Raw genomic sequence first — 14,172 nt, 5'->3', positions numbered from 1 at the left:
AATTAAAGACAAGGTAAACTCGAATTGTATCCACTTTTCTCCTGGTTATCCTTGATTCATTCTACATCTATGTTCACATTCTACATTCTATTTATACCTTAGGTCTTGCTTTAAAATTAGAAGGGCTTGTTTCCTCGTTTTTCCCACATTTTTCACTGATTCTTCGCTCCTATTGGTCGCAGCGTGATGTTACAGAGCCTAAAACCTAACCGAAAGGAGTATCCAACACAAAAATGATTTTTCAACTCACATTTAAAAAGCAAACCTAAAATCTTGCTAACACCAACTCAAATATTGCAGAAGAAGAAGAAGCATCGTGATAAGAAGCGAGACAAGGACAAGGAAGTCCAGGCGTCGCTGATGGTGGCCTGTCTGAAGAGGCTGCTGCCGGTCGGTCTGAACCTGTTCGCTGGACGAGAACAGGAGTTGGTGCAGCACTGCAAGGATAGGTTCTTGAAGGTAGAGAAGTTACTAGATCTGTAAGGGACTAAGGGAGGGCTAGTGTAGCACTGCCAGGATAGGATCTTGATTGTGGCATGTACGAAGAGGCTGCTACCGGTAGGCTCGGTCTTCGCGGGACGAGAACAGGAGTTGATGCAGTACTGCAAAGATAGGTTCTTGAAGAAAGTACAACTCTGCCTGCTTAAAAAACAATATGCCACGGAAATTGTACATTTCCCCGCGACAAAAAGTATCATATGACCATCCCTGATGTCTATTGTATGCATATGCCAAATGAAATCATAATCAACTCAGTTGTTTCGAAGCCTCTTGCAAACAAACAAACAAACAATCAAGTAAGAATTCTGCTTGATCTATAGCGGGCTAAGAGAGGGCTCGTGCAGCACTGCAAGAATAGATTCTTTAAGATAAGGATGCTGCTAGATCTGTAAGGGGCTAAGGGAGGGCTAGTACAGCACTGCAAGTATAGGCTCTTGAAGGTAGGGAAGTTGCTAGATCTATAGGGGGCTAACAGGAGTTGGTGCAGCACTCCAATGATAGGTTCTTGAAGGTAGGGATGCTGCTAGATCAGTAAGGGACTGAGGGAGGGCTAGTACAGCACTGCAAGTATAGGCTCTTGAAGGTAGGGAAGTTGCTAAATATATAGGGGCTAAGGGAGGGCTAGTGCAGCACTGCAAGGATAGATTTTTGACGGTGGCCTGTCTAAAGAGGCTGCTGCCGGTCGGTCTGAACCTCTTCGCCAGACGAGAACAGGAGTTGGTGCAGCACTGCAAGAATAGGTTCTTAAAGGTAGAGAAGTTTCTAGATCTGATAAGGGGCGAAAACACAAAAAAAAAATTTCTTTTTTTTTGTTTTATTTATTTATTTGAAAGGATTCCCCCGATTCGGAATTCTAATTCTATGTTAGGTCCATCAGAATGCAAATATTAAACCGATCGAATCACTGGATATACCCAAAATTTCCAATAATGTATACATGATACTGACACATATCTCACACACATCTGACAGATAGATACGTCAAACTTTAGCTTGTTTTAAGACTACCTCAAATGATAGACATTTTTAAATACTCAAAGTGACACATAGACCTGAAATAGAAATTGAAATAATTTATTACCAAAATACAGTTACAAGGGTATTATAATCTGTTGGATATTTGAAGCTTTCATTCTACCACATAATATTTATGATTGCTGAGCCTGGCTGCTATACGCCATTTTGTTAACCCAAATGGTAAATCAATACCTGCATTCTCTTACAGAAAATGTCCGAACAAGACGTAGCTGAATTCGCCAAGACCCAACTCACTCTCCCCGACAAGATAGACCCAGCCGATGAGATGTCCTGGCAACACTATCTATACTCGAAGCTGGGCAGCAAGAACAAGGCGGCAACGGTGGTGGAAACAGCTGACAACAAGGCCAAAGTCATTGATGATACCGTGGAAAGGATTGTGGCTATGAGCAAAGTGCTGTTTGGACTGCATATGGTGAGTTTATTTAGATATGGCTTTAATAAGTCGTCATCCATAAAGTATGACATTTAAAAGCTGTGGGGATGGAGGGGAGGACGTAATTAGTTTTGTGATAAGGGGTCTATAAATATGTCGCACGTTAATGGGGGGAGGGGTCGAAGAAGTGTGACATGGTGTGACGATGAGTGGGGAGTAGTCCTAAGTTTTGTGATAAGGGGTCATTCATAAAATATGTCACACGTAAATGGGAAGGAAGGGTCGATGAAGTGTGACATGGTGTGACGAGGAGTGAGGGGTCCTATGTTTTGTGACATCATATTTCAAGGCGGTGGGGTCTAAAATCTTGAAATTCGTATGACATACTTTATGGATGGTCTTTAAAGCCTTTTAGTATTTAGAGTGTAAGAATAAATACTAGGGCACCTACAAACATATTGTAATCTGAAAAGTTTTGGGTTACAATTTAGGGATTGAAAAACAGAATATTGAAATTGAATTGGTTTGAGGAAAGATTAAGGTTTTTCATATTTTGTGTAAATTTACAAATTGATTTTAATTACACTTTCTTTGCGTTTTGTCTTTATTCAGTTGTTATTTGTCTAATATCTATATTTTTGCATGTCTATTGATTTTCTGTACATCAATTTTTTTATTGTTATCTTTAAACCACCTTTTGAACAATAAAGATATTATGATTATGATTTCTTTTGTTCTGCATTATTTTTTAGAGATTATTTTTTGTTTTTTTTTTTACTGTTTGTTATTTTTTTTCTTTAGATCGACCATCCGCAACAAATGAGTAAGAACGTGTACAGATCAGTCGTATCTATACAACGGAAGCGAGCAGTCATTGCTTGCTTTAGGCAGACGTCTCTGCATTCCTTACCAAGGTTTATAGAATGGTTTTTTTTACCCGGTTTTTTATGTTTTTTTTTTTTGTATCATAAATGTTTGGAGTTTTAACCGGATTTATATAATGTGTTATTCTTACTAACACAAAACCAAAGAGTTGAGTAGATGCTATTAAAAACTATTTATATTAAAAAAATACTTAACAAAGATTTAATGAAGATTTTAACAGACAAAGTAGTAAAAAAACACACGCACACACACACACACATACACACACACACACACGCACACGCACACACGCAAGTTCAAAATATATTCAAGTATTCTCTGAGTGAGGCCGTTGCATTTAAAATTAGAACTGCCAGAGATCTATGGCCTGATTCTCAAGCCTCGAATGTCTTGAGAATCAGGACCCTGGATCCCCGATTCCTCGTAATTTTGTTGTGACGTGTTTATTGCATGAGTGTGATGCATGCTAGGCGACGAAGCCGGCTCAGAGGCACAACAACTGGAAGAAGGTGTTGTGTGCGGCGCGAAAACGGGCGGCCATGGCATGTCTGAGGTCCACGCATCTGTATAAGATAAGCAGGTGAGCGATACTGACATACTGATTGCAAACGCCTAAGATGTCGTCACCCCTTAATTTCGCATCCTTTTACTACTATAATAAAGCTAAGGAGTTTGTATGTTTGAACTGTTGATTCGAATTGATTTTTTTGTAGGTTAGTCCATTTACTAAGGAAGATTTTAGGCTATATAAAATAACGATGCGACTAACAGGAAGGAACCAACCTATCAGCTGAAATGTAGAGAAAGAGGGAAAATTTAATAAGTCGCGGGCAACAGCCAGTTTATAATATTAGTATAGAAGTATGTATTGATATTATGGTAAACGTTTACAGACATCGCGCGTGCAACATATTCGCGCGGACGTACTATGAGCTGTGGCTGGAAGAGGAGAATATTGGCCAGGAGGTCATGATTGAGGATCTCACGGTGAGCCGCCATCTTGTCTAATTACCCTGTAGAAATGAGCGAATGCTACTTACTTTTCTAAGTTCTCCGGGCTTACATACCCTGTTCTCTAGTTGCAGAGCATGATGCATCTCAGTGCCACTCAATGCTGAGATGTGCTAATGCTTAATTGAAACGTGAATTAGTTTGTTTGAGTGCTTGGTTGTGCGAAGCGTTGTTTTAGTTGAAACATTCGAAGTTGAGCATTATTTCGCATAATGCACTCTAGTGTTTCCGCGATTGGAAAACAGGAATGCTGGTTTTTTAGGTTTACGCAAATGTTGTTAATAACTTGAGCGCTTCGGTATTTGCTATTTGGATGTCTTCTAGCGGCTGGTGTAAGTAGTCCACCTGTGTGATGTGTCTCCGGTCGCTGGAAAACTGTGGATAGGTCGGAAATCAGAAAAGTGCTTCGCGACAAAATCTGTAAGAACTCAAACTATACGTTGGGTTTAGTAATTAGGACACATTCATCTGAATAATATACTATTGCGTTTCACTCCCCTGTATCATCTCTCTATTTATCTCTCTTTCAGCAATCTTTCGAAGACGCAGAACTTAAGAAGAGTGATGTAGTGGAAGAAGAAGGCAAGCCTGACCCTCTCACTCAGCTCGTCACGACGTTCTGTCGCGGGGCCATGACAGAGCGATCTGGCGCTTTACAGGTATACTCATAAATTGATCTACCGATGAGCAAAATCATAAATTAATCTGCCAACGCGCAAAATCATGCAAAATTGTAAATTGATCTGACACACGAGCAAAACTATTTATTATAAATGAATTTACCGAAGTCGTAAATTGATCAGTCACATGTGCAAAATCATTTATTAATCTGCCACATTCGCAAAGTTATAAATTGATCTGCCAACGCGCAGAATCATAAATCTATCTGTCCACAGCAAATTTTTTTATTGATCTGCCAATTTCAAAGTATTAAATTGGTTAACTAATGCTAAAATCATTAATACTCGTAATTGCTGCCAATGCTCAAAATCAAACTGTATTCCACACACACTCGGGCACTATAAAATTTACTAATAATCCAAATTCCTCTAACAGGAGGACCCTCTATATATGTCATACGCACACATCATCGCCAAGTCTTGCGGGGAAGAAGAAGAAGAAGGAGGGGAAGAGGAAGAAGGGGGAGGAGAGGAGGCAGCGGGAGAAGAGGAGGGCGGACCTAGTATACACGTGAGTACTGCCTCTAGTGAAACCGGCGTTTAACATAGCAGAGAGGATGTTACACCTCTGTATAGGCAGTATAGATCATGGCCTATGGGCGGCAGCGTTCTAGGACGTTGGCTTAGTTCGCACATAGGGGCGGCAAAATTAAAGTAGCCTATACTCAAAAAAATATAATTTGGTCTTGGTTTGTTAGCAATATAAAACTACTGCTAGAAAACGGTGTGCATGGCCTATAATGTTGTTTAATTTTATATACCATATTACACCACACAGATATTTGTATGAGAAAGTGCAAAAGCAAATATCTAATTTGAATAATTTTTATTGCAATCAGAAAACTATGGATATGTTTATGGTATGTATATTTTACGGTTTATTTTAATGCTAAGAATATTATAGCGAACAAGACATAATTAATAATTATACCAAACGTCGGGTACTTGTTTATGCTTTCTATGGTTCCGTATTCGAAGGATAACAACAGGTCCCTAAAGACTCGTCGACAACGGGAATGCCAAAAAAAAAACATGAATTGATCTGATAACGCGCAAAATCATAAATTGATTTACCACATGCGCAAAATCAGATATAGATCTACCAACGCGCAAAATCATAGATTAATCTGCTTTGCTGTCAATCTGTCGGTCACTTAATGCTTACATATATGTAGTATGAAATCGCCCTACAAAATATAGTAATACAATCTAAACATCAATCATCCTCTAGGAACAAGAGATGGAGAAGCAGAAGCTGCTCTTCCACCAGGCCCGTCTCGCAGACCGGGGGGTAGCCGAGATGGTCCTCCTCCACATATCCGCCTCCAAGGGTATACCGAGTGACATGGTGATGAAGACCCTTCAGCTCGGTATATCCATACTGAGGGGGGGCAACATCGATATACAGATGGTGAGTGCTTGTGTGGGAACCGGGAGTTCCCGGAAAGTACGGGATTTCTTGGAAAGTAAGAGATGTCTAGGAAAGTACGGGATTTCTTGGGAAGTACGGGATGTCTCGGGAAGTACAGGATGTCTCGGGAAGTACGAGATGTCTCGGAAAGTACAGGATGTCTCGAGAAGTACGAGATGTCCCGGGAAATACGGGCTGTCTCGGAAAGTACGGCCGGATGTCCCAGAAAAAAAATGGGATGTCCCGGGAAATATTTTGTATTACCCTGGTACGGGATATACAGAATTTCCCAGGATTTACGAACATTCTATAACTCGTGACATCCCGGGAAGCATCAAATTTCCCAGGAAATACAAGAATATCCCGGGACTACGGGTCTTCTACCATCCCTAGCTATACTAATTTTATATCTGTCCCCAGGGCATGCTGAACCACCTCAAAGACAAGAAGGACGTGGGCTTCTTCACATCCATCGCGGGTCTCATGAACTCCTGTTCGGTGCTAGATCTCGACGCTTTCGAGAGGAATACTAAGGCTGAAGGTATATGTTGTACCTAAAGGTAGAAATATGTTTTACTGGAAGGAAAAAATATGTTTTACTTAAAGGTGGAAATATGTTTTACTTGAAGGTAGAAATATGTTTTTACTGATGGTAGAAATATATTTTACTTAAAGGTGGAAATATGTTTTACTTGGAGGTAGAAATATGTTTTTACTGATGGTAGAAAGATGTTTTTACTGAAGATAGAAATGTTTTACTTAAAGGTGGAAATATGTTTTACTTGAAGGTAGAAATATTATTTTTTATCTGAAGGTAGGAATGTGTTTTACCTGTACCAAAAGGAAAAGTGCTGTCATTTAAAGTTTGTTCAGGCTAGTTTATTCATTCAACTATAATATGCCTCCAAATTAAATAAATAATATTCTTCTTCTCTTGTTCTTAATGATGTTGGAACTTGGATTAAAAAGTTGAATTATCAAGTCTATGCATTATAGTGGGTGAATATTTATTTCGTTTCGAGACTTTGTAAATTATATTTCCTGAACCTTACTGTTACCGGCATTTGATGTGTTTTCCCACAGGATTGGGCGTGGGCTTGGAAGGCGCTGCCGGCGAGAAGAACATGCATGATGCTGAGTTTACGTGCGCGCTTTTCCGGTTTATACAGCTCACTTGCGAGGGACACAATTTAGGTAAAGTATACTAACCACAGACATAGATCAAGATAGATACCGCATGTCGCTCCATTTGTATGAAAACGAGCGTGCCACTTTTTTATAGCTACTGTGAAGTACCGATGATAAGAAAAGTGCCCATTATTTAGGCCAACGTTTCTATTTAAATTTCTACAGCTCAATACGGCACTTTTAGGCATTTAGCCATTTTTAAAATTCCGATTGACAGACTTTCGAAAGACGAGCATTGCTCGTCGTTTGGGAGCGCGATATGGCACGCGAAGTACATACACATGCGGTATCTATCATGATCTATGTCTGTGATACTATAGTTTGTGCGTTCTAAGATGATATGGGTGACAGTTTTCATGTTCCTTGCTACGGGTTTTTTTTACAAGAAAACAAAAAAAAACAAAATGTAATAAATTATATTCCATCTACAAAAACAAATGTTTCCTATAATTGTAAATGAATAAAAATGAAAAGATGCTAAATGCTAACTTATTAATAAAAATTATAAATATTAACTGTGAAATAGGAGTATAAAATTATTGTTACGAAAACATTTGAAAAATGTCATATGCATGAATAGGAACTTATGTCAATAGAGATTGACTCTGTTGAATCGAAATCAAATCGATAAAAAAAGGGCGGCCATCTTAAATCGCCGGCACCACTGAAATGTCAGTACGAAATCGATAATTTCGATTGCAATTCCTTTACGATGTGATTCGATATTTTTAAACTATCGATAAATTTTTGTTAGGTAACTTCCCTACTATTGTCAATTATAATGTGTCACGCATATCATCAAAAAACGCACAAACTATAACGAAACCACGAGTTTTTTGAGGGGGGGGGGGGGGGGGACATTTTTAGATCAGGCGCGGGAACGACTTTTAAAATAAAGCGACTTTAATCAATTTTCATAATGGAGAAGATTCTATGTTCGGCTATGGATATTTTTTTATGTATCAGATAAATTGATTCATTATCATTAACTTAGATAATACCAAACTGGTTCCTATTTATCAATGTAGCGAACGCAACGCTGATTTTCAATTTTATGATTTTGAGAAAGGCTCATTTAAGAATTTCAAATTCAACGTTGCATTGTAACTGATTGTAATTTGTAAGTCTGTATGTATTTCCAGAGTGGCAAAACTACCTACGTACGCAGGCTGGTAACACCACCACTGTCAACGTGGTCATCTGCACAGTGGACTACCTGCTGCGTCTCCAGGAGTCCATCATGGACTTCTACTGGCATTACAGCAGTAAGGTGAGGATTTGACAGCGTATATCCATACTAATATTATTATCAATGCGAAAGTACGTCCGTCTGTCTGTCTATTATCTCTTCCCTGTTTAAAAACGATTTTGTTCAAATTTGGCATATAGATAGTTTGAGTCCCGAGAAAGGACATAGGATACTTTTGATCCCGAAAAATGTACGGTTCCCGCGTGATAAACAAACTTTAGCGCAACGGAGTTGCGGTCTTCGTTTATTTAGTTTCAAATATGTTAGTATTATGGCCTGTACTCACTTTGATTAGTGATAAGTGCCGGTGATTATTGCAGGTGAATAGTAATCGGAACAAAGTAAGTGTGGACAGCGACTTAGCTTAGTTTAAGTCCTTTTATTTCTCCTAATAACTAATCACCTGCACTAATCAAAGTGAATACAGGCCCTTATACGTAGTCGGGATATACTTTTTAAAACGGTTTCTTATTTTTTAGGAGCTTATAGACCCGGCGGGCAAGGCAAACTTCTTCAAGGCCATCGGCGTCGCGTCGCAAGTGTTCAACACGCTTACAGAAGTCATACAGGGACCGTGTACGCAGAACCAACAGGCGTTAGCACATTCCAGGTAAATTGCGTAACCTCCAATAATAATTCAGTAGTCGTGTTATTATTAAGGTATCTACTTATATTTTAACATAATATCTTAAAATAATCGCATGAGAATTTGCCTCTAGAGGCGCTATTGTAAAAAAAGAGATTTATAATTATTTACTTAATGAGATTCAATATTTGAAACTTTGTTTGGGATGTTCCGTGGCTAAATATTATTCCTTATTTTAATGATTAAAACAAGGAAGAATATCTATACAAGGAATATTAAAACAAGGAAAAAAACGGTCGCCAAACTGTATTCAAATTATCCGACTCGAAGGACCAATTGAATTGCTGTATTGAAATGATCCGGTTCAAAGGACCAATAATTTTTAGGTTTTGGGACGCGGTAGGCGGTATCGTTTTCCTGTTCTGTCACATGCAGAAGAATCCCGCCTGATAGAAAGAATTTATAATTAGCTTATTGCTGTATTTAATGATCGGGCTCGAAGTACCGACCAAATTTTTGTCTTACTGATCTGGCTCTAAGGACCAATAACTTTTCAGGTTATGGGACGCTGTAGGCGGTTTCCTCTTCCTGTTCTCGCACATGCAGGAGAATCCCGCCTGATAGAAATAATTTATCACTAACTTATTGCTATATTTAATGATCCGGATCTAAGGACCAATAACTTTTCAGGTTATGGGACGCGGTAGGCGGTTTCCTCTTCCTGTTCTCTCACATGCAAGAGAAACTATCCAAACATTCGTCCCAGGTTGACCTGCTAAAGGAACTGCTCAATCTCCAGAAGGATATGATCACCATGATGCTTTCTATGCTGGAAGGAAATGTTGTTAATGGTATGTTTACAGTTTTGTTACCACAGTGTGGCGGTACCCACAATTCGCCTAACATTCCTGCATCGCGCTATCGAAGTTTCGGAGGACGGCAAGATATATACAACGTCTGAAATGACGTCAGTGGGCTTCGGCCTGACCGAGCATGCTATCTCGCTCGGTCGGAAGATCTTCCTTTTCGGCCGCCACTAACAACGTTAAAACAGCTTATGTTACCACTAGCTTTTGTAATCGAAAATCCAATGATTCAGTTTTGTTTATAATCTACTAGACGACGTCACCTTTGTACGGAAATTCGTTTATTCTTTCAAATTCAAATTTGCCCTTTTCGTTTCGTTTATTGCCCTGAAACCGCACATTTTTTCGGGATATAAAGTGCGTAAGTAGTAGTATATGTCCTTGACCGGGTCCATGCATCCATACCAAATTATCTCCATACTAAAATCGGTTCAGTGGTTTGGGCGTGAAGAGTTAACAGACAGACAGACACACTTTCGCATTTATAATATTACTATTAAAATATGAATATGGATGCGAAAGTTTTTTTTTAATGAAATAAGGGGGCAAACGAGCAAACGAGTCACCTGATGGAAAGCAACTTCCGTCGCCAATGGATACTCGCAGCATCAGAAGAGCTGCAGGTGCGTTGCCGGCCTTTTAAGAGGGAATAGGGTAATAGGGGAGGGTAGGGATGGGAAGGAATTAGAGGAGGGTAGGGAAGGGGATTGGGCCTCCGGTAAACTCACTCCACTCGGCGAAACACAGCGCTAGCGTTGTTTCACGCCGGTTTTCTGTGAGAACGTGGTATTTCTCCGGTCGAGCTGGCCCATTCGTGCCGAAACATGGCTCTCCCACGTATGATCTGTCTGTCTGTCTGTCTGATCACGCTTAAACCGCTAAACCAATTTTGATGGAAGCTATGTATCTACGTTGAGTCCGAGGAAAGTTTTTATCCCGTAAGATGTACGGTTCACGCGTGATAAATGAATTCGGCGCAGCGGAGTAATTGCGCGCATCTCTATTATTATGAATAAGCACTATTTTATCATAACGCCTCCGTGGTCTAGTGGTATAGAGCGCGGCTCTTGACTCGGAGGTTGTGGGTCCGATTCCCGCGTTGGAAAATGTTATTTCCAAGTTTGGTTAGGACAATGCAGGCTGATCACCTGATTGTATGACAAGTAAGATGATCCATGCGTCGGATGAGCATAATAAATGTCGGTCCTGCGCCTGATCTCTCGCCAGTCGTGTCGGTCTTCCGTCCCACTGGGTTATGAGAGTAAAGGAATAGACAGTACTCTTGTGTACTGCGCACACACTTGGGCACTATAAAATTACTCCTGCGTAGCTGGCCTGGTTTCAATGAAATCGGCCACCGTCACCGAAACCGGTGTAGGAGCTATTATTATTATATTATTTTACCATTTCAGGTACTATCGGTAAACAGATGGTAGACACGCTAGTAGAATCAGCGTCCAACGTGGAACTCATTCTCAAATACTTTGACATGTTCCTCAAACTAAATGCCCTGACTTCAAGCGCTAATTTCAAGGAGATCGACGCGAACAACGACGGCTGGGTCCTGCCAAAGGACTTTAAGGAGAAGATGGAGCAACAGAAGAGTTATACGCCGTAAGTTTTAGAGAAGGGATATGTTTATAAGCCGCGCAAAAATTTAGGATCGGTGATATTGACACTTAAGATGGCTTTCCGATTTTTGCCGCAAGCGACTGTTCGACGAAGATCTGAAAGTCATCTTCAGATAGAAAACGACTCGGCAATCACTCAGAGGCATTTAATAAATTGTTTAAGTGCTCATTAAATGACTACATAATTAATAATTAATGTTAATACTTTTTCAGAGAAGAAATAGAGTTCCTTCTCGCGTGCTGTGAAACCAACCACGACGGTAAACTGGACTACATCGGCTTCTGCGACCGCTTCCATGAGCCGGCTAAGGAAATCGGCTTCAACTTAGCCGTTTTGCTGACTAACCTGTCTGAGCATATGCCCAATGAACCAAGGTAAGAAATTAAAAAAATAGATGACAGTTAAATTGCAAGAAAATTTTCAGAAACATGAGACTATGAAATCGATCGTGGAAATCGCAGACACAATAGATTTTCAATTGTTATGCGACTGCCGCTTAGAGATTGATGGGTTAATACTCGTACCAGCAAGTTAAAAATTATTTTCACAAATTTCAAACAGAACTCACGCTAACTGATTTATAATATGGCAAATACTATGCATCAACATTTTTCCATTATAATATTCTAAATGCTAAAGCTTATATTCTGCCTGTTACCGTTTCGCACACAAATCGCTCGCAAATCGCAAATTAATTTTCACAGAAAATATTTTGGCATTTGCAATATTATTAGTAAAGATTCTGTCAGTCATGTCACTGGTTATTATTATTATTATGACCTGTGACTGATTAATATATATTTTTGTTAGGTTTGTTGTAATTTTTGTAATTTCTGTATTTTTTGTCATTTCAGATTGGCCCGTTTCCTCGAGACGGCCGGTTCCGTCCTCAACTATTTCGAGCCTTTCCTCGGTCGTATCGAGATCATGGGCGGCTCGAAGAGGATAGAGCGAGTTTACTTCGAGATCAAGGAGTCGAATATTGAACAATGGGAGAAGCCGCAGATTAAGGTAAGGAAGAAAAGGCTACGCTAGGCTAGTTAAAAGTAGGCTAGAAAAAGCTAGAAGGATATCTGAGGCTAGATTAGTAGAGGGTACGCTATCTGAGGTAGATGAGGTTAGGAATTCAGGACATTACAGTAAAGATACGTATATAATATGCTATACGAGCATTTGCCCGCGGCTTCGTTCGCGTTAAGAAGTATTATTATATTATACAAACTTTCATCCCCTATTTTAACCCCTTGGAGGTGGAATTGATCAAAATCCTTTCTTAGCGGATGCCTACGTCATAACATCTACCTGCATGCCAAATTTCAGCCCGATCCGTCCAGTGGTTTGGGCTGTGCGTTGATAGATCACTATGTCAATCAGTCAGTCACCTTTCAGTTTTATACATATAGGTTAAGGTATACTAGACGAAGTTAGTATGAGATAGAGCGAGTTTACTTCGAGATTAAGCAGTCGAATATTGAGCAGTGGGAGAAACCACAGATCGAAATAGGCTAGAAGAGGAGGAGGAAGAGGAATATGAGGCAAAAATTGGATGTACAATATGAGACAAAATTAAGAGAGGCTAGATTAGGCTAGGACGCTATCTGAAGTTAGATTAAGGTGGACTTCAGGAAGCTACAATCGTATGTAAGGCTAGATTGGATTAATAGATTAAAAAAGTCGAAAAACTGTCTTAAAACCACCGTATTATTTTCATATTTAACAGAGCCAAAAATAAAATAGAGACTTTTGATTATTAATTTAATAGCATAAATTAATTAAAATGTTCAATATTTTTCAGGAATCCAAACGAGCTTTCTTCTACAGTATAGTCACAGAGGGTGGTGACAAAGAGAAGTTAGAAGCCTTTGTCAACTTCTGTGAAGACGCCATCTTTGAAATGACGCATGCTTCGGGATTAATGGCCGCTTCGGAGGAATCAGCCGGTGGACCGAAGAACAGAGAGGCGGCGTATATGTATATGGGAGATGATGACGATGAAAGGTAAGTAAAAAATAAAAAAAATATAAAAAAAAAAACAGCCACTTACAGCAAAATTCTGGAATGAACTATCACCAGCAGTATTTTCGGACCAATACGACCTGCAAACCTTTAAACAGAGAGCGTATTCCCTCTAAGGGTCAATTCAGAACGAAACGTGACGCGTCGTGTCACGCAATTGAAGTCTGCCAAATCCATGCGAATTTAGAAATACATCTATTTCTAAATTTGTATGAATTTGGCAGACTTCAATTGCGTAAGGCGTCATGCCAATCCGTCAATTCAATACAAATTTAGAAATTCTAGATGCATGCATGCGACGCAATGCGGTCAGAATTAACCATTAGAAGGGCGGCAACACACCTCTTCTTGGTCTCCATGGGCGATGATAGTTACTTTCCATTAGTTTACCCGTTTGCTTGTTTTACCCGTTCCTAAAACATTTAGAAAAATAGTACCTAATTAATGTTTCTTTTTTCAATTTCTTTTCAGAGCCGGCAAAGATCCTTTCCGTCGTGGCTTACAATCCGTCAAGGACGGCATCGCCACGGCATTCTCGTCTCTATCGCCGTCTAGCATAAAGCAGAAAATCGCTGATCTCCAACAGATGCCGCCCGCGGAGTTGGCTGTAGGATTCTTCAAAATGTTCTTCTATCTGTTCTACTATATCGGTTATGGTGCTTTTGTTGTTATAAGGTGAGTTTAACCGAATAAACAAGGAGGATGTAGTGCTTGAGTATTTCATGATTTGACC

At 39.7% G+C, this 14,172-nt stretch overlaps 1 protein-coding gene across 29 annotated transcripts in view; it reads left to right on the top strand.

Annotated features, from left to right (window-relative positions):
- LOC121737989 (ryanodine receptor) overlaps positions 1 to 14,172 on the top strand; it is a 156,146-nt gene that overhangs the window by 124,374 nt on the left and 17,600 nt on the right. For all 29 annotated transcript variants that reach the window (XM_042129772.1, XM_042129761.1, XM_042129776.1 and 26 more), the window contains 17 exons: positions 301 to 459; positions 1,727 to 1,954; positions 2,717 to 2,829; positions 3,694 to 3,787; positions 4,342 to 4,470; positions 4,868 to 5,002; positions 5,723 to 5,902; positions 6,323 to 6,443; positions 6,986 to 7,096; positions 8,233 to 8,360; positions 8,819 to 8,949; positions 9,616 to 9,776; positions 11,204 to 11,405; positions 11,636 to 11,797; positions 12,278 to 12,434; positions 13,219 to 13,421; positions 13,911 to 14,114. In XM_042129772.1, the coding sequence (XP_041985706.1) occupies positions 301 to 459; positions 1,727 to 1,954; positions 2,717 to 2,829; positions 3,694 to 3,787; positions 4,342 to 4,470; positions 4,868 to 5,002; positions 5,723 to 5,902; positions 6,323 to 6,443; positions 6,986 to 7,096; positions 8,233 to 8,360; positions 8,819 to 8,949; positions 9,616 to 9,776; positions 11,204 to 11,405; positions 11,636 to 11,797; positions 12,278 to 12,434; positions 13,219 to 13,421; positions 13,911 to 14,114 (2,618 nt within the window). The remainder of the gene's footprint in view (positions 1 to 300; positions 460 to 1,726; positions 1,955 to 2,716; positions 2,830 to 3,693; positions 3,788 to 4,341; positions 4,471 to 4,867; positions 5,003 to 5,722; positions 5,903 to 6,322; positions 6,444 to 6,985; positions 7,097 to 8,232; positions 8,361 to 8,818; positions 8,950 to 9,615; positions 9,777 to 11,203; positions 11,406 to 11,635; positions 11,798 to 12,277; positions 12,435 to 13,218; positions 13,422 to 13,910; positions 14,115 to 14,172) is intronic.

Source organism: Aricia agestis, chromosome 22, assembly GCF_905147365.1.
Source record: "Aricia agestis chromosome 22, ilAriAges1.1, whole genome shotgun sequence".
Taxonomy (NCBI): Eukaryota; Metazoa; Arthropoda; class Insecta; order Lepidoptera; family Lycaenidae; genus Aricia; species Aricia agestis.
The sequence above is the reverse complement of the archived record's forward strand: the minus strand, read 5'-3'. Positions and strand labels throughout refer to the sequence as shown.